At 43.4% G+C, this 26568-nt stretch overlaps 2 protein-coding genes across 3 annotated transcripts in view; both read left to right on the forward strand.

The window, feature by feature from the left end:
* LOC310993034 (serine/threonine-protein phosphatase 2A 55 kDa regulatory subunit B beta isoform) overlaps positions 1 to 17031 on the forward strand; it is a gene marked incomplete at both ends in the record, with an annotated part of 42264 nt that extends 25233 nt beyond the window's left edge. For both annotated transcript variants that reach the window (XM_083981286.1, XM_083981287.1), the window contains 9 exons: positions 6941 to 7038; positions 8438 to 8603; positions 9462 to 9574; positions 12257 to 12434; positions 12563 to 12727; positions 15014 to 15183; positions 15755 to 15846; positions 16011 to 16134; positions 16876 to 17031. In XM_083981286.1, the coding sequence (XP_083837412.1) occupies positions 6941 to 7038; positions 8438 to 8603; positions 9462 to 9574; positions 12257 to 12434; positions 12563 to 12727; positions 15014 to 15183; positions 15755 to 15846; positions 16011 to 16134; positions 16876 to 17031 (1262 nt within the window). The remainder of the gene's footprint in view (positions 1 to 6940; positions 7039 to 8437; positions 8604 to 9461; positions 9575 to 12256; positions 12435 to 12562; positions 12728 to 15013; positions 15184 to 15754; positions 15847 to 16010; positions 16135 to 16875) is intronic.
* Positions 17032 to 20686: 3655 nt separating this feature from the next.
* On the forward strand, positions 20687 to 22015 carry gpr151 (G protein-coupled receptor 151; the record flags this gene model as incomplete). The annotated part of the gene is made up of 1 exon (XM_083980637.1): positions 20687 to 22015. One exon carries the CDS (start codon positions 20687 to 20689, stop codon positions 22013 to 22015), a length of 1329 nt encoding a protein of 442 aa, XP_083836763.1.
* Positions 22016 to 26568: the final 4553 nt, after the last annotated feature.

Genomic DNA, 26568 nt, shown 5'->3' on the forward strand with positions numbered 1-26568 from the left:
TTTTTTTTACTACAGATTACTACAATATTTCATCAACTTCGGTTTACAAAAGAAGATTTCTCTGTTCTAGGGCAGCAGCTAATGATAACTTTCATTACTGATTCATTTGCTGATTATTTTCTGGTTTAATTGCAGGCAGCAAGGCTGTATAAAAAACGAATTGTTTTATTCCCAAGCTTAAATACATTTGAGTCATTTTCTGGTTGGCAAAGGACTAAAACAATGAATTATCAAAATACTTGAAATAAATGATTAATGGGCAGAGCGTTGCACCTCCCCCATCTTCCTTCTTAGTCTGTTCCTAAGAAATAATGTATTGTCCATGATTGTACAGTTGTCTTTATTGCTAAGCTTAAATTCCCTGCACCGTGTTGTATCTGCCGACTGGTCAGTTGTATTAATAGTCTCTGCAACACTGGGAAAGCCTTTAATCCATTTCACACCAGACACATTTTACCACCCACCGGCATAAGGTTTAACAAGAAACAAAAATTGGACTAAACAGAAACAGATTTTAATCTGAAATGATGGAGCATCCCATAATTGAGCTATCAAATAGCAACTTCACACCATTTATCTCGAGGCTAGAAAACTGATGTAGAATAGAGGTTGTTGGAGGGTTGTGTGTGGCTGCAGGGTGGGTCAGAGCCACAATGGCTTCTTGCATTTGCCATCATCTCAGGTTACTGGTGCAACTGCAGGCTGGAGGAGAGACAAAGTCAAAGCTCAGAAGACAGACAGCCTCACTCTCACAGCGTCTTCATGTTTTTTTTCTCTTAATTTAAATACAGGAGCGCATCATCATTTGCTCCGCTCCTGGCACTTACAGATGATTCCCTGTCACTGCTGAACATACAGTCACTGGTTCATAGCGAGAGGAAGTGAAGTGGGGGTGGGAGTGGGAGTGGGTGTGATGGATATCTTTGTTTGATGTGTGCGCTGAGATGAAAAACAGGAGGGGAGCTTCTTGCAGCTTCTTCCTGTCTCTCCTGTCTCACTCTGTCCTTTTCATTTGATCAAGAGAAAGTGGATTAGAGTTATACAGGTTGTAAAATGTGTCTGTCTAAAGCAAAAGACTGTCTGGCCTGTGGCCCATCTGTGCTTTTCAGACAAGGAGAGTCTACTTTTGTTATTTTTTATAGCTATAATTTATGACTGATCGTCACACCTCGTATATCATGAATGAGTGTGTGTGTGTGTGTGTGTGTGTGTGTGTGTGTGTGTGTGTGTGTGTGTGTGTGTGTGTGTGTGTGTGTGTGTGTGTGTGTGTGTGTGTGTGTGTGTGTCCATTCACCCTCTCACTCCTTGTCCCCTAAATGGTATGAAGTCAGTCTATAGCCAAAGATCATACAGGCTGGTGTCTGGGTCCATTGCCCATCCTCATAAATTTCACCAAAGTGCACATGCTCCATCAGGACCAGTCCATACAGACCACACACACACACACATACGTATACACATGCATGCTCACACACATACAGAGGTCCCTGCTGAGTGGTGTTGAGCTGGTAAGGGGTTTCCCTCAGGCTGTGCTTGCCCACAGCAGCAGGACACTTTAATGATGTCACATTTTAATGATGTCACTCTTGCTGACCTTTGCCTAGCACCAATCCCACGCCTCAATAGGTCTGTGGGTGGCTACACTGACTGTGTGTGTGTGTGCGCACATTTATGTGAGCAAAGCTGTGCTGGTCATTCAATAGTTGGGTATGAGATTTCAAAAGTTCCCTCAACCTTTGTTTAGATGAAAGAAAATTACAATAAAGTCTACTCTTCATTCACCAGCCGCCTGCTTATGACGTGTCACCGAAGGTGATTGGATGGATGTTTCTTGCCTGTGTGTATGTTGTACTGCAGCAGGGTGTCGAGTCAATGGACTGTTACACTCCTACAACATGTGTCTCGCTTAATTTTCATAATTTACACCATGAATGGACTCGATAATGGAATGAAATTGTCAAATAACCGAACACCACATTGGGTGTAAAAATGTAAATAGCTTCCTTGCTGTGAGGCAGGACCTAACCTAATGTTTGCTGTGCTATTGATTTCTGGTCCTTTACAATTTAGCCACCGGAACAATGACCTAAAGATCTATTGGTAGGACATGTAATCCCTTCCCCTCTCTCTCCCCAGCCCCCTCCATCTCTCTCTCTTGCCTTTGCTGCTTATAGTATGTCTGTCTGAAGCGAATACAAGCTTGTGTGTGATGTGACCCCTCTAGCCCCGCTGGATACTGATGCAGTCCTGTAACAGAGAGCTTACAGCCTTTATTGCTGCTGCTGATGAGAGCTGAGGCGAGCCTGGCTGCTTGTGCCAAGGCAAACGGCCCGGGGCCACACTTTAGGACTACGGCATAAAAAAGACTTAGCCCACCATACCCCCCAGGTCCCATCCATTATTCACTATGAAACACTCAAAACGCAGAGCCCCGCCTCGGCACATAACATGAGGAAGATAATGTCTATGTGTGTGTGTGTGTGTATGGGGGTGGTGTATGCTTAATGGCAAGCTGTGAAGTTGGGGCGAGTCACACTCCTTATTCAGCAGCTGCTTTCATCCCCTGATTAGCTTCTTATTAAGTCTGCAGCTCCATGAAAATTTAATGAGAATTTATTAAAGAATACCCGTGGTGTTGCTACTGTAGGATGATTGCGAAAAAATATCCTATTTCTCAAATGCAAAATAGCTTCCTGGTCAGTGGATTTGAGGTGCTGCTGTGATAGATTTCCTGTGTGTTGAGTCACTGGGTGCACCACTATAGCCCCGCAGGCTAAGCAGTGTTTGACCTTTTTGGACTTTATAATGACATCCATTTGTAAGTTTTGATAGCTAATTCCTGTGTCGAGGAAGCGGCATCGCTCGAAATGCCTCATGTTTTCGGTGATAAGGTCATTGTAAAGACATGATTTCAGTCTGTGCAGCAGCGTTCTCATCTTTGATTCATTCCAGCCTTGAAAACAGGGGAAGATGAAAGGGATTGCACCAAAGCAACTGAGACAGACAGCCAGAGAGGGAGAGCCAGCTTTTGTTTTGGAGGTGGATTATAATTCTGTGAGCCCCCCCTCCCCCTCCTACATCTTCAATTCTAAGAGAATAGCAAATAACAAGCCTCTGAAATGGTTCCTCTTGGTATTCTTTGTAGCATTTGCAGGAATCCATAACTTATTTCACTCTTCCTCCACTTTCGCCCTGTCCTGTGTTGTGTCTGTCGTCAGATGTGTGCCACGCCGACGTGTTAATGAAGTGTGAGAAGTGAAGCAGTAACACGTCTCGCCCATTTCACCCTCAACTCCCTGTGGGGGAGTGTGGGGATACAGAAAAGCGTACAGACTCAGACACACACACACATACACACACTATACATGCACAAAAGACAAAAGCTCACACCCAGTCTCAATCTCAAGGGACTGATCCTGGAGAAAACCAGGTTAATTAGCTTGTTCACTCCAGATCTTACAAAGAGTCATGCTCTTCAGATGAAGAGAGCTGCGTTGTGCTCTGTTGCTTTGTGTGCAGCTAATAAAGCCTAATAAACCCCTTAATCATACAGCCAGACCAGTAGGTAGCAGGGTTTATTCCCATTCTGATTTATCTCCATTGTTGCTGGTGTGAAAATGAAGCCGTTATCAGCTGCTAATTCAGCACAGAAATGGTCTTCACGTCTCTGTTGTGGAGAATTTGTGACAGATGCGCGAGTGTGTGATCGTGTTCCTGGAAGAAAAGAAGTGCTGACTGATTCGTTGATTATCAGAGAAGGAACGAGAGTGGCCAGTGAAAGAGAGTGCGAGAACGGACCTGAATTATCCCCCCGGCCTGATCCTTTGACGCAGGCAGCTCAGCACAAGTGCAGTAATCCTCTCTTCTCCACATCTAACGCTAACAAAGCATTTACACGATACCATGTTGCTCACGTCCCTCCCTCTACCTGGAATTACTGCACAACACTTACGCAACTAGCTTTCCATGCTGTCACACCATTTTGGGTCTGTGTCTCTTACACAACCCTCCAATGCCACTGATCAAGCCTCAGTTTTTTTTGTTTTTGTTTTTTTGGGTTGTTTTTTTTCTCTTTTTTGACCCATGACAGGATTATAGGCTGTCTAGAGGTTAGCTGGGGTACTCCTATTTTGGTCTGCTTGTGTCTGCACTGATGAGACTCACTGTACGATCTTTTGGTTGACCTACTTAGAGCAACAAACCTCTATCCCCAGACTCCCCCCCCTCCCAATCATTTCTTTTAGTAGGCCCTTCTGTTATGCGTGATAGATGTTGCCCGGGCATCTATAACTACATTCAATATCCTCACTTCCCTCTCTGTGTTTCAGTTTTCATTCCAGAATCAATGCATATCTATGTTTCCATCCAATTGGTTTGACGCCCGATTCTATATTGCATGCTGAAGGGTGTTATTGCAGTTCGGGAGGTTTGTGAATAGAAACAGATAAGCGCAGTGGCATCCTTGTTTCATTTCACTTGTACATGCACGCACCACAGCAGCAGGCAGACAGGTTTGTCTGTGTTATTACTGGTGATAGATGTGTGTGATCTCGAGCATCCCTCTGATGAATCAAGAAGCGCTGACCTGTCTGTGTCGCACCTGGCTGGCCACAGGATTTATGGGCTTCATCTAGTTACGGCCAGCTGATGAAGTTGTGTGTATGTGTATTTGTGTGTGTGTGTGTGTGTGAAAAAAATAGAGTGCACATTGCACAACTTGATCGGCCGAATCGCCAGCATGCTGCTAATCCCACTCCACCTTGAACCTGCTGATGCTCACGTAATAAAAGTCTGATCTGATGCAAGCGGAAATCATGCAGGAAGACAGCGCCCACCTGCAGCTCTCCTGCTTATCAATTTATTCCCTATAATGAAATTTCATTTGTGGGACAAAAAAAAAACCAACCCTGCATGTCATTTAAAAACAGTTCCATCAGTGGCTGAGGGTGAATAGATTGCCTTGTCTTGTTTGAATACATTTGCATGAGGAAACACTCATTTAGGGAAGCGTTCCATCACGTTACTTGGGAGTCTCACCTCACTGGCTCTTCTCGATTCTTCATTCACCGAGATGATTGAAGGATGTGTTCGTGTGTAAACTCGTTAAACGGCATCCATCAATTACTGTTTCTCCTCAGCGACTTAATGTGTTGATGATGAGGGAAGGAGAGAGGAGCGAGGGAGTGGGGGAGACGGAACGAGAGAGAGAGAAGTATGAAGGACAAAAAAAGAGAGAAAAGGGGACAGGCTTTGATTCAAGAATGCTGACTGCTAAGCCGATTTCATTCGATTCACACCAGTGGCTTTGGCTTGATGGTGCTGGGGAAGACACCATTGTGCATGTGTGTGTGTGTGTGAGGGAGAGAGAGATAGAGAGTGAGAGAGAGAGAGAGAGTGATGGGGGTTTGCATATATATAGACATCTCTGTGCATGGGGTCAATACATGCAGATATAGAAAAGGAGATAACTCTGGGACATGATGTGTGCGTGTACAGTGTGTATGTGTGGGGTTCTCCCGGGCTGTAATTAGGGCAGTGTGTGTGTGTGTGTGTATATCTGTGCAATGTTATTAGTTTCTAGATTCAAATGTGATAAGGATGGCACTCCCCCTCCCCACATCACGTCTTCATCACGCAAGGCCACAAGAATCCCTGTGCTCACATCTCTGAATGTGGCTTTCTCCTCAACAATTAAATAAACAAGGAGAGGACACGCACACAATACATACATACGAAAACATGACGCTTAGTCATTTCCACCGTGCACAGCAGCTTTATGTGAAGAGATGAGCCGGTCTACAGGGACTCTATTGTCTGAAGTTGTGTGCTGCTGCATTCAGCTGCACTCACTCCCCGAGATGCAGTAGCAGGTTTTCACTCTATTGCAGCACTCTCTCTGTCTGCTGAATTACAGCTAGCATCAGCAACTAAGTCTGAGAGCTATTGGCACACACACACACACACATATACTACTGCCGCTAGAGATGGAAACGGTCTCCATAGCAACATTCCCCTCTCCTGTTCAGTGCTCCGCCAGTAGCAGGTCCACAGAGGGCGTGGGGGGTACAAAACAACAAGCTCCCTCTCGCTCTCTCTCTCTTTCTCTCTATCTCTGTCTAATATTATTGTCACTGTTAAACAGAGGACTAGCCTCTGCTGTGGTGTGTGTGTGAGTGTGTGTGTGTGTGTGTGAGTGTATGTGTGTGAGACAGACATTATGCTATGCCCTTTTAGCCCAGGGCTGTATAATAATTACAGTCACCATTAGCCTCTCCTAAATCCAGGCAGATGTATGTCTTTGAGGAGGAGAGGAAAAGCTACCTTAAGGGTAGGTGTCTGTTATTTACTTTTTGGTGAAACTGTTGCTGTGTAGAGACACTGGGAAATGTTGGCAACGCAGAACAAATGAAGCACTTGTATATTATTGTTGTTATATTTTTGTTGATTGGCATTTACAAAAATGAGGCAGTGGCATATATCAGCTGAAGGTTTATGACCGTGTTCTTTAACGAAGGAGCAGGAGAGTCACTGAGCAGCATGGGGTTTCACAGCCAAGAGGAGAGAGATGAATGGCATTATAAGTGAGGTGGAGGCGTGCTTTAAAAAGCAGGAGTGCAATTAAATGACACGGATTGGCTCACTTCAATGAGACAAGGGGCTGATTTAGTTGATATCATGCAGTGACTCATCGAGTGGTTTGTCCTAACCCATATTTCACCAAACTGGAGTATCTGTGTCGGAGAGTCCTCTGTGGGCTTGTCATGAGATTCCCCTCCCTTCCCTTCCCCTGGTGTGTTTTCTAGAAGTCACTGTACCAGATCTCGCTGAAAGGTCTGTCTTGTGAAAGGTCTGTCTTTTCATCTGACTTCTACCTTGACAGCTCTCTACGCAGCCACACTGACATTTTCTCCCCCTCTCTGCTCTGCTTCTTGTGTTGCAGCTGACATTATCTCAACGGTGGAGTTTAACTCATCGGGGGAGCTGTTGGCCACCGGGGATAAAGGAGGCAGAGTGGTTGTCTTCCAGAGGGAGCAGGAGGTAGGAAATGCCAACAATGCAACGCTAATTATGTTGCCCTTCTGCTGAAAGGGCCTTGAAACACTTAAGTTAGATTATTTGCTTTTAAGTAACTAAAGAGCAATATGTATTTGAAAAAGACTGCTGATTCAAAATCTTTCAAGTCACAAACAACAAAACTCTCTGAAACCACTAAGAGGGTTGGGCTGAACCATCATCAAACTCACATAACATGGAGAAGCATTGTTTAAATCTACCAAAATGTATTTTGAATTCTAGTTAAGACCCCAAGATTTCCAATTATGTTAGACATCTAACACAATGAAGACACCATAAAAGATTGAGTTGAATCAAAAGTGCTATAGCGTCATAATGACTCTGGGATATTAAAAGTGCAAAATAACCAGACTTCAAAGAGAGAGAAAAAAATCAAATTCATAGCAAAGGATCCAGATCTGCCCCAAAATGTAATGTGTCCTGCCCTGACCCATATCCCACCCCTACATTAAAGCAGATATCAGCTTCACGGCCGTTTCGGCTAATGCTGCGTTCAAGGCAGGCTTTTGAAACCGTAAGTTACAGCTTCAAGTCACAACTACGACTTGGTAGCGTTCCAGGTAACCCGTAGCTCGTGTTTTTACCATCCTGTTGTCTGTGAAAGTTCCCTATAACGGCCACTCGTAACTTCCGACCCGTGAACTCGTACCAGATCGAACTGGTATGACTTCACAGGAAGGAAAAACACAAAGTACGAGTTTCTTTGAACGCACCATGAGTTAGCAGCCCCCGCCCTTGTCAGGCATCAATTGGTCCTCGTGCTACGTCACCACATTCACGCGCATCCCTTGGCTGCACACACAGCCCTTCATGCCGTTCTCTCTCCTCATTGGATAACACTTGTATCCCACAAGGAAAATTTTCTCCTCGGGTTACAGCAGAGCAGAGTGACGGAGAGACTCGTGTTTAGGCTGAAATACTTCATGTAAGTGATTGCTGAAGGAAAATAGGACTATTTAGGACTTATATTAACAAAAACATTCCACTGATATCTGCTTTAAGTATAAGTTAAGTTATTTTTTGTGTAATCCTTAACAAACACAAGTGAAAACGTAACCTTCTTAGCAGAAATTGCGGTGTAATTAAGGTAAACTGGGAAATTTGTGTCTTTCCAACTTTTGTGGTGCAGATGTTTTTTTCCTGTGGATAATGCAACTAGTCGTTCCCCTCATTTAAATTCTTTCAGCTAAGCAAATAATTTGCATTCATATTTAACGGATGAATGCAAGAGTGTCATCAATCTTTTCAATTTCAAAGTATTGCTTTCAAAGATTGAAATTCTCCAAACTAAATGTAATGTGAACAGAACTTTATCTTGTGAAATGAACAGCCAACATGTCTCTTACTGTTCCTCCTCATTCAGAGTAAGAGCCAGCCCCAGCGTCGAGGGGAGTACAATGTTTACAGCACATTCCAGAGCCACGAGCCGGAGTTTGACTACCTGAAGAGTTTGGAGATTGAGGAGAAGATCAACAAGATCAAATGGCTTCCTCAGCAGAACGCCGCCTACTTCCTGCTGTCCACCAACGGTCAGTCGCTCAGCTAACCCTGCTACTGTGGGAGCATCACAGACACAGGCAGCAAAATGGTCAAAGGAACCACAAATCTGTCATGACAGGAGTGTTTACATGTGGGTAATGTTACTGTTAGTCAAAGTGAAAGTGTCAGTAAGAGACACGATTCACTCCCAACTTTGCAGAATGGTTAGTTGTAGCTGATATACAAGAAGATGTTATTAATATCACATGAATATCACATGCTGTTTTACTTGACTGAGCAAATGCTACCAGCAGAAGTGTTTCAGATAGAGGACTTCATGCATGGCTGCCACTGCAGGAACACCCACACACATCACCATGCACCATACATGCATGCTGTCTGAAGCAGACATACACATCAGCAGAGAGACATCTTGCAGATTGTGGGCTTCATGCATGGCTGCTACAGAAGTGGTAGCAGTGGCTGGAGCAGATGGTGGAGGTTCCTGTGGCGATGGCCTCGCTGCTCTGACACCAATATTCACAGTGGAAATTAAAAAAAGAAGAAGCAACAACACACTGACTGACTGCTGCCACCACCCCCTTCACTAGACCGGGAAGATGGGATGTAACTGGTGTCTATGTGAAGCAGAATTGAAAAGCGCCCAGATGGCTTTTTCAGGGGGAGCGCATGGTGCAGCAGGGAAATGTAGTCAACTTGTAGATTGATATCAGTGACATCAGAATCTACACAGGAGCCACCATTCATCATCCCCGCTGGCTGCTGCCCAGCTTCATGCCAGATTGGCTGCCCAACCCCCCTGCATCCATCTTGTATCTGAGAATCACTGTAGTGAGCCATGATCTAACTGTATTTGTGTGTGTGTGTGTGTGATGTATCCACGACAGACAAGACAGTGAAGCTGTGGAAGATCAGTGAGAGAGACAAACGTCCGGAGGGCTACAACCTAAAGGATGACGATGGACGGATCAGAGACCCATCGACTATCACGTCGCTACGGGTAAGAAGAGGTCACAAAAAACTAACAAAAAAGTCTGACACCTCCCAAAAATGTCACATGTACTCAGGTAAACGGCTCTATGCCTCATCTTACTGGTCTAAACATTTTACTGTTTAGCTTAACACGAGTCAAATTGCAGGTTGCAATCTGACGACAAGATCAGATAATTACAGATTCAAAACAAAAACAAAGCATTTTAAGATCAGCATTAGGAATCTTTGAATTAGAAGGGCTGTAAATGGAAACTCAAAGACTCTGATTATTAAATGTGTAGACCCTATAAAGGAACGAACTGAAAATGTCTGGATAATTTCTAAACATGAGAAGGCATCATGAATTATTCTCATGTCAAAGTCAGCATGGGCCCATTGTAGGCCATCATCTAGCCCTAAGGAGCTAAAGCTAGTAGCTAGTTAACTTAAAGGATAATTACCGTTTTTTACATTCTGGACCTTATTTCTAGCATAAAATATGATCATTTACTCACCCAGATAATTTTGGTGTCATTACAAGTCATTCCGACAAATTAGATCCAGCCGAGAGCCGCGTATATCCATATAATGCGAGTCTATACGGCACCGGAATGCAGCCTCTAAATAACACATTATCTGCCGCGAAACTCGTTCATTCACCAATATTTTGTGGTGTTAAATGAACGAGTGTTAAATGAACGAGTTTCGTGGCAGATAATGTGTTATTTAGAGGCTGCATTGCGCTGCCCCGTGTACTCGCATTATACGGATATACGCGGCTCTCGGCTGGATCTAATTTCGTCGGAACAACTTGTTATGACACCAAAGTTATCTGGGTGAGTAAATGATCGTATTTTATGCTAGAAATACGGTCCAGATTGTAAAAAACGGTAATTATCCTTTAATGCAACAGATGAAAATGGGGGGAAACAGCTAGCCTGCCCCATCTAAAAACATCCAGCTGCCAGCCACTATAAATGTTGGTTGTCAAAAATATCATATGCAACTTGTCATTTTCACACTTTAACTTTTTGTAGAATTTAACAAAAACAGTCTGACACTATCCAGCTCCAACGCGCCATCCCTAAACATAACATGAACGTAGACTGGCAGAGGAAAGTCATTGAGTGATCGATATGTGCACTGAGGTGAAGACCATGAAGGGATCATCCTCAAGCTGTCTCTCATTCTTATCACTCCACTACCACTTTCATTTTCACACAATGCAGGCAGGCACGTAGGGCACAGTGTGTATGTGTGTGTGTGTGTGTGTGTGTGTGTGTGTGTGTCTGCCATAGTAGATTAGTGCTGTGTTCAGCGTGTCTGTCCCTCTTTGTCTGGCTGGCCAGGGGATCATAGCAACCTGGAGGACAGGCTGGGACTGTGGCAATCCTGTTTAGTAGCTGTGAAATCTGTGCAGGGCGAGAAAGCAGAGGAGGGAGGAACTCAAAAATATTAGTTTATAGTGCAGCCCAAAAAAAACCTAACAACAAAAAAAACCATCAGTATATTATTATTAAAACAAAATGTGTAAAATGTGTACTTTTTGTATTTTATCTAATTGAGACAAGCTGCTTTAAACGGAGAAACTGAATTAAGATTATGTGCCATAGATAGATTTCTTTGAATTCATGTTACTTTTGACAGAAAAATCATATTCATTCAAAATATTCTATTAGAGACTATGAGGAAGAGGATCTATCAGGTCATTGGGAAGGTGCAGGGGGAAGCTGAACAGTGTAACTGTCAGTGTTGTTAGGTTATGGGTTAATACGGTCCGTGTCTCTCTGGACAGCTAGTGAAAGACATGGAAATGAAGTGACACCCATGGAGATACAGCAGCCTGCTGGGCTGCCATGTCTCTCTGTCAGTGCCAGCAATGGACGAGGGGAAAAAGGGAAGAAGCAGTCGATTTGTTCTCCTCTCTCCCTCCCCTCCCTTCTCTCTTTGTCTGGGTTTTATCTGGCCAACGGGGGGCTGCATGCAGACTGGTTGCTGGGTGTCTTTGAAGCCCGAGCCGCACTGTGCAACTGTGTGTGTGTGTGTGTGTTTTTCTCTCTGTGTGTGTGTGTGTGTGTGTGTGTGTGTGTGTGTGTGTGTGTGTGTGTGTGTACGCGCGAGTGAGAGAGCTCGTCTTAATTCTGCAGAGTTCAGTTATCATTCCTCAGCAGGGCCTAGCGATGCCCTCGGGCCATTTCTCTTTCCACATCCTCTGCTTTCTCTCTTTTTCTGTCTTTCTCTCACACACACAAACAAGAGAAGTGGAGTGAGTTCCTCGGCAAGTGCAGGAGGCAGGGCAAAGATAGAGAGAGAGAGAAAAAGAGAGAGAGAGAGGAGGGGTGAGTGCGGTGTGATCACTGAGTAGCCATGTAGCAAACAGATATTCACAGTCTGATTGAAGCAGCTCATCAAACAACCCCAGAGCCCCTCAGTCGCTGTCTCTGTTTCATTAAGATTTGTGGGGTAAATGTCATATGAGTCCCTGGGGTCATCCAGTTGTGGCTCATGCGCACACACACATACACACATACGCACACACGTTGTAGATCCAAGAACACAAAATGTATGCATACTAGAAACCATGTGCATGCACATACACAGATAGATATCTAAGAAGGCCTCTAGGGACACATCTTCAAAGCCTTCAATATGAATCTCTTTCTTTCATTTCATTTTCTCCTTTTCTGATTTGACCTGTCCACACCAATAGGTGCCGGTGCTGCAGCCCATGGACTTGATGGTTGAGGCTACTGCCAGGCGTGTTTTCAGCAATGCCCACACCTACCACATCAACTCCATCTCTGTCAACTCCGACCTTCAGACATACATCTCCACTGATGACCTGAGGGTGAACCTGTGGAACCTGGAGATCACCGATCGCAGCTTCAGTATCCTCTCATTTGTGTCTTAACAATGTTTAGGAGCCAAATTTGATATCAAGAGCAACTGAGGGAATTGATGCGGTCCACAGCTATTGTCCAAAAGTCAGAGTTTGTCCTTAGTGTCCAACTCTCAGACATTGTGGACATCAAACCAGCCAACATGGAGGAGCTGACGGAGGTGATCACCTCAGCAGAGTTTCATCCCCAGCAGTGTAACACCTTTGCCTACAGCAGCAGCAAGGGCTCAATACGCCTCTGTGACATGAGACAGGCCGCACTCTGTGACAAGCACTGCAAATGTGAGTAACAAGTCAGTCAGTGCATGATGGGAAAATTATACGGAAAAAAAAGAGTTAAAGGGAGGAACTGAGCCCACTAAATCTTGTAAAACACATTTCCATCTATTTCACTAAAGGATGTGAACTATTATCTTTATTTGATGGAACCTCGTCATGTGTAGTCTTAATAGTGGTAGCGGGGCTGTAGCCAAGATTTAAATACTGAAATACTGAATTTGATCTAATCATGTAAATGTTGCTTCAAAGCTTTCATCTTGTAGGCTTCTGCATAAAATTGTCCACGTGGGAATAAGTGGTTGCCCTATATTGAGCTGAACTCAATTTAACTCAACTGAATTCATTCATTTTTATTTCCTTGAGATGTTCATCAAACATCAGAGACAGTCTTAAGAAACCCTGCAGAATAAGGGTCTTTTCCGTGCTGTGAAAATGCCCCACATTCCCTTAAACAACCTCAAGGACAGGACATTGTTGTCCTCAATGGTAGCTTAGTATTAGAATCACTATTACAATCGGCTTTAAACTAAATGGGGGGATGGAAACAGGGGAGGGTGCTGCAAGTCAAAACAAAGAGTGATAGAGGTGTGACAAAAAGACAGATGAACATAAAGCAACAGTGCAAATTCACAAGCAGGTTTTCGGCCTCAACACCGTCTTTGTGTGGCGGTGACATGCAGCTCTCCCCCCGCTCAATGTGCCAGGATTGATAACCCATCAATAAATCTTTGTGTGTGTGTGTGTGTGCATGTGGGCATCTCAAACAATGAATGGCCTTCTCTAAAGCTAAACATCACATGCATACACTTTGGTTGAATGGATAATGACTACATTGACATTTTCGCTGGAAAATCAATGGCTTAAGAGCAATCACATTAGTCCCTCATGGACATACCTTGTTGTTCAATAATGTCAGTCATTTCCTCAGACATATTGATGTGTGCACTGGACCGTGCACCAACATGGCCTGTTGAATTTCACATGAGCATTGGAGGGTTAAATAACAATTGGATTTGAAAGATTTTGTGGGTAAATTTCAAGTCTTGGTATTCATCAAAGATTTTCCTCTCTTTTTTTTTATGTCGATTTGTATTGTACGTGCCATTCCCCACACACACACATAATCCTGCAGCAGGCAGGTGCTCTCGTTAGCCTGAGGATGGGTCTGTTAATACCGACCTCCTGTCTCCCTGCATGAATGTTTATAGCTCAGAGCAATGTAAAATGCCCACCCTCCTTCCCTCTCTTACACACATGCGAGTGAGCACATACACACACACAAACTCAGACACAGCTCCCCTTTCCCCCCAACATGGATTCACACAAAAACCTTCCTTCCTACGCAAACAACAAAAACACACAATCATACTGTGCCCCTCCCATACCTATGAATCTGGGAGGCTGCTGGTATCCATCAGCGTTAGAGCAAAGATAGATGGATGGATGAGGGAAGGATAGGAGTGGACTGCCAAAGCGCTAAGCCCCAGGACAGAGAGAGGGACCAGAAAGCCCCGCTGCCAACTCCCCAGGGACCCTATTATACACCCCTGGAGTGGGAGGGGAGGGGAGGGCTGCCACGCACACACATGCATAATATACATGCACACACTGCACACGCCCACTTATACACAAACAGTCGTTCACTGGCACACACAAATCTAGAGGGGCTCAAATGGGCCTGGGACTTTGACATTGATTTGTTTTTCTCATCCCTTCCTCATCCCCCCATTTTTTCATCTCTTGCAAGGCATCCCTTGTTAGACTCCCCACTGACACATCACAGAGCTATTCTCCAGGCCTCAGCGGAGGAGGAGGGAGGGGAGGGGGGAGGGGAGGGGAGGGGGGAGGATGGTAGTGGGCATTTTTTGGAGAGATGGAGAGGAACAAGTAGGGGGGTGGGGGACAGTAACTTGACAGCTAACGATGGAATGCCTGGTTCTCCTCCCCGGGGTGTTGGCCTGCACACAGATAAGCAGCTGCCAAAATCAATATGAATCATAACCAATATTTACCCAGCATGCTGACCCACAACTCTCTCCCTAAACACACACAGAAATAATCCTGTGAGAAGATGCAGCTGCCGCAACATTCCCCGCATCCAGGCATTGTAGTGGGTGTTACTGTTCCCTAATGACGGCCCCGACCGCACAAACAAAATCTACTTGGTGTTTTCTAACTGTGAATGATTAAAGGACTTGAAGAGCATTTCTGAAGATGCAACCTCCTATGGTGTGAAAAAGTGTTTTTCTCCATCAGAAGATAACTGCTTTTTGCTCTTTTCTGTCACAGACTTTGAGGAGCCAGAGGATCCCTCCACCCGCTCCTTTTTCTCTGAAATCATCTCATCCATCTCAGATGTGAAGTTCAGCCACAACGGGCGCTATCTGATGACAAGGGACTACCTCACTGTCAAGGTGTGGGACCTTCAAATGGAGAACAAACCACTGGAGACATACCAGGTATGGTTTCATCATCATCATGTTTTTATGCGCCAGTTTGGGAAAGCCTCCAAAGATAACTCAGCTGGTGAAGTTAGTAAATAACAGTTAGGCCTGGATCAAATCAAACCTTATTGATTTCAGACTAATCACTTGATATAATCATGTTGGACTGTCAGTGTGTCATCCTTAGCGTTAAGCCCAGGAGGGGCTTATTGAGCCGGCTGTCCGTAAGAGAAGACAGATAGTGTCGGTGCTGATGCAACCTGAAGGGCAAAACCTCCCACTGTGTGGTCACTAAGGTCAGAGCCACACTGTCTGATCAGGGGAAGCCATCTTAGGGCAGGTCATGATTGATAAGGCCATCAGCTGGGCTCAAGGGATTCTCCGTCCAATTCCAGCTCTGCTTCCACCTGCTACCTTACATCTTAGCATAGGTCACCGGGTCTGGAGGGATTATTGAAAGTGGAGCATATGGCACTGCAGCTTATGGTCGCAGGGCTGACCACCCCAATGTGGCAAACTTTAGACACTTGAAAACGATGGTCATACTCCACTAACTGTTTTTTTTTTGTTTTGTTTTCACTTTCAGGTTCACGACTATTTACGGGGCAAACTGTGTTCTCTGTATGAGAATGACTGTATCTTTGACAAGTTTGAGTGTGTTTGGAATGGATCAGACAGGTAAGACTGATTATCCATCCATCCATGCATCCATCCATCCATCCATCCATGCATCCATCCATGCATCCATCCATCCATCCATCCATCCATCCATCCATCCATGCATCCATCCATCCATGCATCCATCCATCAATAACTCCTCACTCTCCTCTGTTACTCCGTAGCGTCATAATGACCGGCTCCTATAACAACTTTTTCCGAATGTTTGACCGGAACACTAAACGTGACGTCACACTGGAAGCATCCAGAGAAAACAGCAAACCGAGAGCCATCCTCAAACCTCGCAAGGTACACAAACTCTCTTCAATACACATTCATCTACATCAAGTCAAAGGCAACTCTATTTGTTGTGTAATTTAATGTCTTTATCTCCTTACCAGTCAGAGTATAATCTTGCATTAATTCTGAATTGAACAGAACAGAATGATTACAGTGAGCTTCCAATTTCTTCAGTGCTTAGTCCTCTCAATAATGGTAGCGATAGCGCCACCATGTGGTGAGAAATCATCTTTAAAATATTGTAAATGATCATATCTTTACAACTAAGAAGTGTAGAGGAAAATGTGTTTGGAATAAATGAGGAGGAGGCTGATAAAGGCCACGCTCATTTGCATTATAAAAAATGTCACCAATTTGAAGTGAATTGCAGATGGATTGTACATTAGATTTCAGGTTTCACTGAAACTATAAAATAGGCTATTCCTTTATTAGTTGCTACTATATTCTGAGATGCTGATCTTTGAAAATGTGGTTTCATCACTTTTAAACCACTTGTTGATATCTATTGATAAATTATAATGTTTTATTATGTGCATAAATTCACTATTGAATTGAAAATTTTGAAGGCTACAGAAACAACACACAACTGGGCTATAACAAACTCCGTGTGGCCCCATGTTCTATATTTTTTCATATGTGTTCATTTTCATTGGTTTTGAACGTGACATTTTCTTCGGAAAATGTAGATGATCTGGTTTACACCTCAGAATCACATCTTAACGCCTCTTTATCCCATCTGTTGTCATCCAGGTGTGTGTAGGTGGGAAACGTCGCAAGGATGAGATCAGTGTAGACAGTTTAGACTTCAGCAAGAAGATCCTTCACACCACGTGGCATCCACACGAGAACATCATTGCTGTAGCTGCCACCAACAACCTCTACATCTTCCAAGACAAAGTCAACTAAAGGGCAATCCGCCCCCTGCTGACCCCTGGCCCCCCGTACATATGAGGGGCTACAGGGAGAGGTAGGGTTGGAGAAGGAGAGAGATATCTATATCCTTCTCCTCCCCCTGTGTCTTGTTGCTGCTGGTCTTGAATTTTGCCGCTTGGCTGAGTATCCAGTGACTGAAGTAGTAAAAGTGGACAGTATACATTTTTGGGAAGCAGAGAATAGACACAACCTGGATACAACCTGAGGAAAAGTTTCCTTGAAATCAAGAATGGACTTTCATTCGTCTACGTGACTTCAACTTCTAATTTATTCAGCCATGCGGACATCTAAGGAAGGGAATTGCATTTATGCAACAAGAGGATTGCTGCATGAATAATGTGATGTAGCAGCCCTCTGGACCCTGAAGAAAGGGGCTGATGTGGGTACACTCAACATAAAATAGAGCACACAGACAGAAACCAAGCTTACGTGACAGTGGCTCACTGTTATGTAGCCACAGTGCCCCCTCTCTTTCACTCCGCTCATGCTACAGTGCATGTGATCAAAGTTTTGGACAGTGTGACCTGCTGCAGAACCCTTACAGAAGAGGAAAGACTGTTAATCTCCGACCCCGGAAACTGAGTGTTTCTTTCTGCCTGTGACATAACATGGTCAGTCTTTCTAGCACCAATTCTGTGTCTCCCTGCTGAGACTGCTGTAGTCTGTAATGTGAATGAAGCCCTTCCAGGCTGTGTCAATGGTTTTATTTAATGCTGTTGTTTTATTGAGTCCTTCTCTCGGTCAGTGAGCCTGTTTAGAAGCTGTGGTGCCTTCTTTTGGTATGTGGGGGTTTGATGTAGTGGGTGCGGGAGGGGGGAGGGGACTGAGTATGATGCAGGAGTGTGAATGTTTCAAATGAAATGTTAACTTAGGAAGATTTCTTTTGTTTCTTTTCCTTTTCTCTCTTTCTCTCTCTATAAAGAAAAACAAAAAAGCTCCACTGAGGTCCCGGGTGGAAAAAGTGCTTGAAGCACTGTAGTCACGATTACATTAAAGCACCGGCTACATGCTTGTGAGTTCAGGGGAGGACGCTGTGTACAAAGTCATTGTTGCTCTTATCGCATAGCAGTCAGTCAGATGTCATCAATTTGCCAGAGACACGACAATGCCACAATAAAACATTTTTGCAAAGTTCATTTTGGGAAAAAAAAAATGAAATCCTGCATCGCTCACCATGCTTATTTGCATAATGCTAAAAATGATCTGTAGATGGTGGCACAGAGAACTTTTCATGTCCAATATTACTGAAAGTCACTTCAGATTTCTTGGCATAACGTAACGCTAGCCTAGCTCTTGATCTTGTTTTTGCATGCGTTGGATCTGAATCTGATGAACCTGATAGTCTGCATATAGTTATTAGAACATCTACAGATCATTTGAGGCATCATGCAAAATGTTTCTTGCTTTGTCCAGAAGGAGTCTGTTTAAAAATGTTTGAGTTAAGATTGCTGCGGTGTCTGTCCACGTTCCTCCTCTTACTGAAGATGGGTGACGTGAGACGGTAGCAGGTTGTGTTTCAACACTTGGCTCTCTGATCTCACTTGTCTCAGATTTTTGTTATGAGCCAGCTCCCATGAAGGAAAGCAGTCAAAGGTCTACATGAACTCTGTGAAATCAGGGAATTATTAAGTGTGATTCCTTTAAACATTAATGTCTTCTAGACAACCTCCTTTGTGACACTTCTAATTGAAACAAAAAACCTTTTATAGCTCAGAATGTATTGAAATGCAATTAATTACCATGCAGTCTTTATGCTTACTGGACTTTCTTTGAATAAAAAAAAATAAAGATGTGCAACCTGTTTTGCGGCTTCTTCTGTCAAATCAACTGAATATACAATAGAAGTGAACCCTTGGGAATTACCTTAACCCTGTATAATATATGGTCAGATCATCATCTAAATTACATGAACAAAGGCAATCTGTTTTAACTACTAATATGCAAATCATTGCTGTCCTTAATTAAACCTCATTAAAATATCCACAGGACTTACCAAACCTGGAGTCCAATCAATGAAACCAGAGGGAAGGTTAGAAAAACAATTCATTATTTCGAGTTCTGACAAGGAATATCTGCTGTTGTGAACTTTACCTCATTAGAAATATCACAGGGGACGCTGGGTTAGGAATTGCTGATAAAAATCTAAAAGGCTGAAAGGTTTTATAGCCCTAACAGTCTCCAGAAGTAGGAATGCAGTTAAGTTTACTCATTTACTCATGCTGAATGATTAATATTATAACTGCTGAAGGCTGGTTAACATCTCTGTTCATGAGTCTATCACACACAGAACATGGTGCATGGATTGGTGCTGTAGGAGGCTGCTGCTCTGCAAAACAATCATCGCTGCACCCCTAGAGGCCGCCAAAGAGTACACTGACACTGTATAGTACAACTATGTTTTGTGGACTGATGAAAGCTGTTTAACTGTTTGGAGGGAACATGCTGCACTGTGAGAAATTATTCACTAGTTAATATGAGCATCATGATTTTGGAGCTACTTTTCTGGGGGGGGGGGGGGGGGGGGGGGGGGGGGGGGGGTTAACTCCTATGTTGAGTGATGTAGCAGGACAATTACCCTAAATATCAAAGTAATAATGAGCTTGAACAAAGAAAAGCCAATTGTTGGTTTGTTCTTTTCAGTCAAAGTGTGGAAGCTGATGCACACCTAAAAAATCTTGAAAAACAGGTGCGTTGGAGCATAGGTAGGGAGTGAACAAAGGCAAAAAGGGTCTCCCGCACACTGTCAAGTCACTTGCAAAAGACTTTAATAAAACAAACAACGTTTCAGTCCACAGGACCTTTTTCAAGCAGAGATTTGTTCTTTTCAACAGAGATGCTGTGGTGTGACCTGAAGAGACTGAGAGACTCTCACACCAGATTGAGCTGAAACAGTTGTGTACCGACCATGTTCATTTGTGCTCATGGGGCAATGGCACCCTCCTGTGGACAGAGTTGTTGCAAAGGAGACATGATTTTCATTAAATTTAAACTGTTCATTAGTGACTGATTGATTGACTTGAATGAATTGTTGCTTCGCTTCAAAAGTTTCATTTCCAGTTTCATTTGTAATAAACTGTATTATACCTTCGCTGTTATGACACTGATTTTGTGTCAAAAAAAATCTTTGATCAATAGTGAAATATCAAATTTTCTTCACTCTGCATGAAATACCTTTAGTTAATTCACAGGCATTTACATAAATTAGAAATCATACGGCATTCAGTCTGACGGTTATGTCGTACTGCGCACATTATGCAAAGTTTCTCTAATTGGCCCCATGAGACTGTGGTCGACGCATATTTTGTCAGCTGGGGACAGCAGCTGTCAATCAAACAGCATCTTTATAACCAGCCGCAGGAGCTGCATCATTGCATCTCGGGATAAATCCAGAGACAGACAGGAGCTCTACAGCCACTATTGATTGTTAATCCATATACTCTGACATTATTGTTAACAGGTGTTGATTCAAAGTGGACATTTTTGTAGATATATTCTGCAAAGCCTGTCTTTAGACTGCTTCCATTTTTTGGGGGGAAGTCTTCTACCCACAACGTTTTCTCATCTCCTGGCAACTGCTGACTTTTGGTATCATTTCCTTTGATATCAGATCACTATCTTTCTGGACAGGATGGATAAGTTGAGTGGCAACAATATGACTGTTCTGAACAGCTCCATAGACAAGTGGTCATTCAATCAACGTGCCTCATTCCATCACCTGGACCCTGGAGAGCTGAGGGTCCTGGTACCAGCTATCCTGGGAGTCATCTGCGTCTTAGGAGTGGCTTGTAATCTCACTGCAATGGTCATTTTGTTCTCCAATACACATAAGGGCAAACTGTCTCTCATCAACTCCCTCATCTTCAACCTGATCTTTGCAGATGGGCTGGTGCTTGCATTTGCAATGCCTTTCAGGGCTGCTTCCTACTCCAGGGCCAGCTGGAATCTGGGATGGGTGGTGTGCAAGACGGCCGACTGGTTCCTTCAGTCCTGTATGGCTGCAAAGAGCTTCACGGTGGCTGTCATGGCCAAAGCTTGCTACCACTACGTGTCTAACCCCACCAAGCAAGTGAGTATCCAGCTGGGCTCCATCCTGGTAGTGCTCTTCTTCATCTGGCTCTCCGCCTGCTCCATCACCATCCCTCACTGGCTGTTTGCTGCACTGCAGAGACAGATACGTGGGGTAGTGTGTGTGCTGATGGTTCCTCCTGAAGCCAGGGATTTCATGACCGTGTACGTGAAAGCATACCCCCTGGGGGTGTACTGCGCACCTCTCAGCTTTGCCCTGATGTATTTTTGGAAAGCTTATGGTCAGTGCCAGCGCCGCTCCAGTAAGACTCAGAATCTACGTACACAGTTAAGATCCAGGAAGCTCACCTTGATGTTATTCAGCCTTACCGTGGCTATGGCTATTCTCTGGCTTCCTCAGTGGGTGGTATGGGTTTGGGAGCGCCATATAGCAGAGAAAGAAATTGAGGGAGCGAAACCTCTCCTCTCCTCTCCACCCCTTCTTCTAACCCTGTCAGCACAGCTGCTCACTTTCTCTCTGTCACTTGTGAACCCTCTCATCGTCCTCTCCCTCTCTGAGGAGTTCAGAGAGGGCTACAGGGGGCTGTGGAGGCGCCTCACCCTGCGTAAACAACCTCCACAGAAGGCAAAGCCCGGACCCCACAACCCCACCAGTCTACAGTCGCCTTGCCCCAGACCAGAGACCTCAGGCCAGCCGAGGGGGGAGAGGATCCTTCGATCAAGCTCCAGCCAGTCTCCCAGCAGAGACATTCAACTCCAGCCAGAACAAGGTGGAGGACGAGGTGGGGGAGACGTGGAGAGGGTAAGTCTCAAAGATGGGATTGTATTGCCTGATGTGGAGCAATTCTGGCACGAGAGGGAGACTGGATCGAACACAGATGAAAACGATCCTGTGCCGTGGGAGCATCAGAACCAAGAGGGCAAAAAATAACAACTGCCTCCCAGCTGATGGTAAGGTCGTCCTCACTACAATCCTCAGACAGCAGCAGCTTCATCAACAGATCTGAGTCGATCTCGGTTGGACTGGTCAGTGGTACCACACAGCTCATTGGTATTCTGTCAATGTGTTTATAATATTACTCAAAGGGGAAAGGGGTATTGAGTGTGAACTATAGAAATAGAGCAGTATCATCTGAATATAAGATAAACGTTAGAATGTGTATTTTGCTGTTTAATTGGGAACAATGAGATTACATCATTATAGGTGTGAATTTTGGTGGCTGTACATGAAAGCTTCAAATTAAGGATGGTTTAAATTCAACACACACACAGAAGTTGCAGATTTCCTGACGTATTCTGTATGGACATGATATTTTTAATATTGATGCTAAAAGAGCTTTCCCCATGTTTGTCAGCTGATAATTAAAAAATGTATTCCTAACTGGGTGCAAAGTAAACCATAAACATTAAGTGTATCAAGCTTTTATGTGCAACATTTTTAGGTACTGTATGTGGCCTTTTAGTATTTCCATTTGATGTAAGACAGTTTTCATGTGAAAGTGAAAAAATCTGTTTACTGTCCTCTTTCTGTGAGAGAGATTATTTTGTTATTATTGTGCATCTGAATGACCAGTATTAACAATAAAGACAATTCTAAAAAAGATGTTTAAATTGTGCGATAGAAATGTATTGTATGATGTCATAAATTGTTCAGATGAGAAAAAAAAATACAGAAGCGCAACAGCAGCATAAATATCATGTGTGTCTGTAATCAATCTTCCTGTTTAGGTTGAGGCAAGAATATACATGTATGGTCTTTGGAAATGATTAAATCAATAAATGTGTTTCCATTGAAATTTGACATTGTTGACACTGGGGCCATAAAATAGTGTAATGTAAATGGAATCATGCAAACGCTTCAATAAAAAACAAACAAAAAAACTGCATGACAAAGCAATATGTCACACATGTGAAATAAACAAGTATTGTGCCCTGGGAATTTCAACAGGGGCAGAGTGCAAGAAATGAGTCGTGACGTTTAATTGCAACTATATCCCAGGAACAGACAACCCAAATCTCCTATGACACTGCAACAGAAACCTGGCTAATGACAGACAAAGAGTGAAGTCTTAATGAGATGTAACAGACATCAGAGGATGGTCTCCTGCTGATAGTCAAATATGTTTTCATAAGGGCATCCATGCGAAATTTCACCTCACTCACCCCTGTGGGAGTCTCATAGGGAATTCTCTCTCTCCATTGATCTGAATGCGCAGCATAGGTCAAAGTCTCACAGTTAAAGGGATAAACAACGTGAGAGCAAACTGTGCCAAAGCTGATCTATGATCAATTTGTCTGTCTGCTGTAACAGCAACCCCGCTGCAATCGACAATTAAGCCACATGTAAATAATACTCCTTAGGACCTCTATGTCCTAATTATATTGACATTAACCATAGTGCTATGTGGATCAAATGTATAGTGAGGTCTGCAGCATCATAACAAGTATAAAATGGAAGGAGAGCAGAAGAAAATTTAGGAGTTGTTACCTCGCACACCTTTTTACTCCCTCCTCTCCCTTATGACATTTTCCTCTCATTAATCATTTATGTTGACCTTTTATTGCCAGAGGCAAGTACCTCAATCAGAGCAACACTTAACTAAATAACCCACCATCAGTCCCTGGGGAAGTGACCTGGCCATAAACGCTGAGGGCTAAAAAGCAAGTCACTCTTGGACTAAAATGTTAACCTTCAATGTCTAAATAGAGAAATTATTACAGGTAACAGTATAACAATAACGAATGTGAACAATGATAACAATTGTCCCACTATTTTTAACTACACTCACTGAACACCTCTTGCATTCTTGGCATTTACTCTGGTAAATGAGCCAGCAAATCAGAAACAGCAGTATTTCAGGGCAGAAAACCCTGAAGCTGCTGATCACTGCCAGGCAACTGGTGCAGCCCGGCCATCAAACACTGGAGACAGTTACATGCCTTTGCCGTGGTACATCGGCCCAGGTGTTTTCACTTGTTTGGTTTAATTAGAACGAATGCGTGGGAGCTTGATTGACATCTCCCACTGATGAATCATGATTACAAGTGTAATGTTCAGCACAAAGTAATGCACCATTTCTATACTACCATATTACTGCCATGGATTCGATTTATTTATTATTATACATTTTGCAATCAGTATGTATGTACTGTCAATCACCCATACTATTTACAACCTGCTGGGTGGGAAAATTGAAGAAGCAGCACTTACCCGACCCTCATTACCATCGCTGTGGTGGCCCTTGAGCCAAACCAATAACCCCAGCTTCTCCACTGGAGCTGCTCAGTGGTCAGCAGGTCAGGCTGTGGTTAAACTGCAGCTTTCAGTTGTGAAGGTGCTCCTGTAAAAGAGATAGATCCTATAAAAAACCATAGTAATAATTCATAGCCAATCAATAAAGTAATACATTTATTCAGACAAAATAAAATAATATAGCCAGATATACAGTATTAGATTTGACATCATCACTGACAGATGTACAGCTGTTCAGAGCCATTAAGATAATGTATAGTGCACAATATTTTTACATGAACAGGCTCTGAGTCTATCTCGTAATTGGCTGGCCATTTCTTTAGTGATCAAATAAAAATACAGCAAAGAGACAAATTCCTAAAGGGTTGGACAGTGAGTCCAGATAGACTAGACTTAGAGCATGGCTGCAGGTTACAGCACTTGGATACTTTTACAGTAACTCTCTAGGAACTCTCACTTTATAGGGACCTTTAAATACAATGTAGAGTAAATATGGTGTACTAACTAGATATATGTTGCAGTATCCTTGTAATATTCAGTAGCTGTCCAAATACAACCTTAAGACAGCATTTAAGAGTTCAACACAGTATTGGTTACTTTTTGGAATATTTTTCTGCCAAATATTTTAATAAGAAACAACAAAAAGTTAACAAAAAGAAGACGAGGACTGATTCAGGGAAAATTTGTGAAAAAGGGGAGAGAGCTAATCAACAGTACAAGTGGAAAAAACAACTCAAGCTTAATTAGGTCATTATACAAGGCAGGGGAGCTTTCAGCAGGTGAGATCCTCTCTTCACTGCCCTCCTGGCTGTGCCCTCCCCCCACTGTGAGGGGAGGTGGGGATGACACCCCCGTGTTTTTTTTATACCTCAGCCAATCATCATTTCTAATAAATGAAACTCCACAGGAAGTGACACACTAGCTAACACTAATTATGCTCAGCAGGTGAAGCTGGCTGCAATTAAGCCACATGCATAAACCTTTGCCTGCCAATGCCTTTCCTCCCTCTGAGGCACAGTACCATCACCTCCCTTTAGTCCTGTGGAAGAGCACCGGGCTCTTCAGTCCGCAGAGAGTCAACCAGAGTGCGTGTGTGTGTGTGTGTGTGTGTGTGTGTGTGCAGCTATGTGTGTGGTTATTTTTGTGTTGGGAAAAGGTTGGTTCAGGGGGTCTGGCCTTGGTATTTAGCTGTCTTTTGATTAGAATAAATCAGAGAGCTTTCATCTCAGTGACGGATGCAGCGATCTAAAGGGCAGGCACCTTTCAGCATTTTCCAACAGTTAGAGGGGGTATAATTTAAACCTAAACACTATTGATCGATAGCTGATTTTAAAAGCAGAGGGGAGTAGGTAAATGCACAAAATAAACACCACGCTCTAAAACCTGTGGCACTTCAATGCTGCTCCTAAATGTGAATCAAGGAAGTGCTGTGACTTGTACCTCTTTTTTCAGTTGGCATTTAACTGTCTATTTCAATGCTTAAGACACAAGTTTAACGGAAAAGTGTCACTGACATTGAGAAAATACAGGAGTTTTGGGAGTCGTGGTCGGTCTGGCAGCCGTGAGGTTAGTTCTAATCAATAATGGTGTTGATTGTGGTGATCTAGCCACAAAGAATTGTCATCCTCTGCAGGTCCCTTATCTGTGTGCAGCATTTTAATAGCTAATTCATAGTTTTGAGTCATTTTTAATTATTTAATTGGGCTGGTTTTAGATGCAACTATCTTTGGAGAAAAAGACTGTAAATAAACTCACCTTTCACTTCCTGTCCATCACCAAACAGGTCAAGGCTGATGAACAAATAGTTCCCTCTGTGCTGTTCCACCAAATCAATAGCCTACTACTTGACTCCAAATGAATGCCTATTGCATTTTGCCAACTCCACGACCATAATATGATAAAGATGTTGGTCATAATAATATTATATCTTAAAAATATGCTTCAGTCGGTATAGCTAGCCTGCCTGCTTGTGCTGCTTGGATTTTGTAACCAAATTCTGCCATTGCACACTCACCGGAAATGACAACAGCAACAGGTGATGTGGTTGAAAATGTCCACCTGCTTTGCTCACTTGACTTAATGCAACCGTCTATGAATGCAAAAATTAGGCCGCCATCCAGGCCGATGCGGTGTCCTCCTCTCCATTACCGTTGTTTAAGTTTGAACAAAGATATTCAATAAACGGCTTATAAATTATAAATTTATAAACCGTCTTTGGTTTGAAGATACCA

This window comes from Trachurus trachurus (assembly GCF_905171665.1).
Source record: "Trachurus trachurus genome assembly, chromosome: 10".
Lineage (NCBI taxonomy): Eukaryota > Metazoa > Chordata > Actinopteri > Carangiformes > Carangidae > Trachurus > Trachurus trachurus.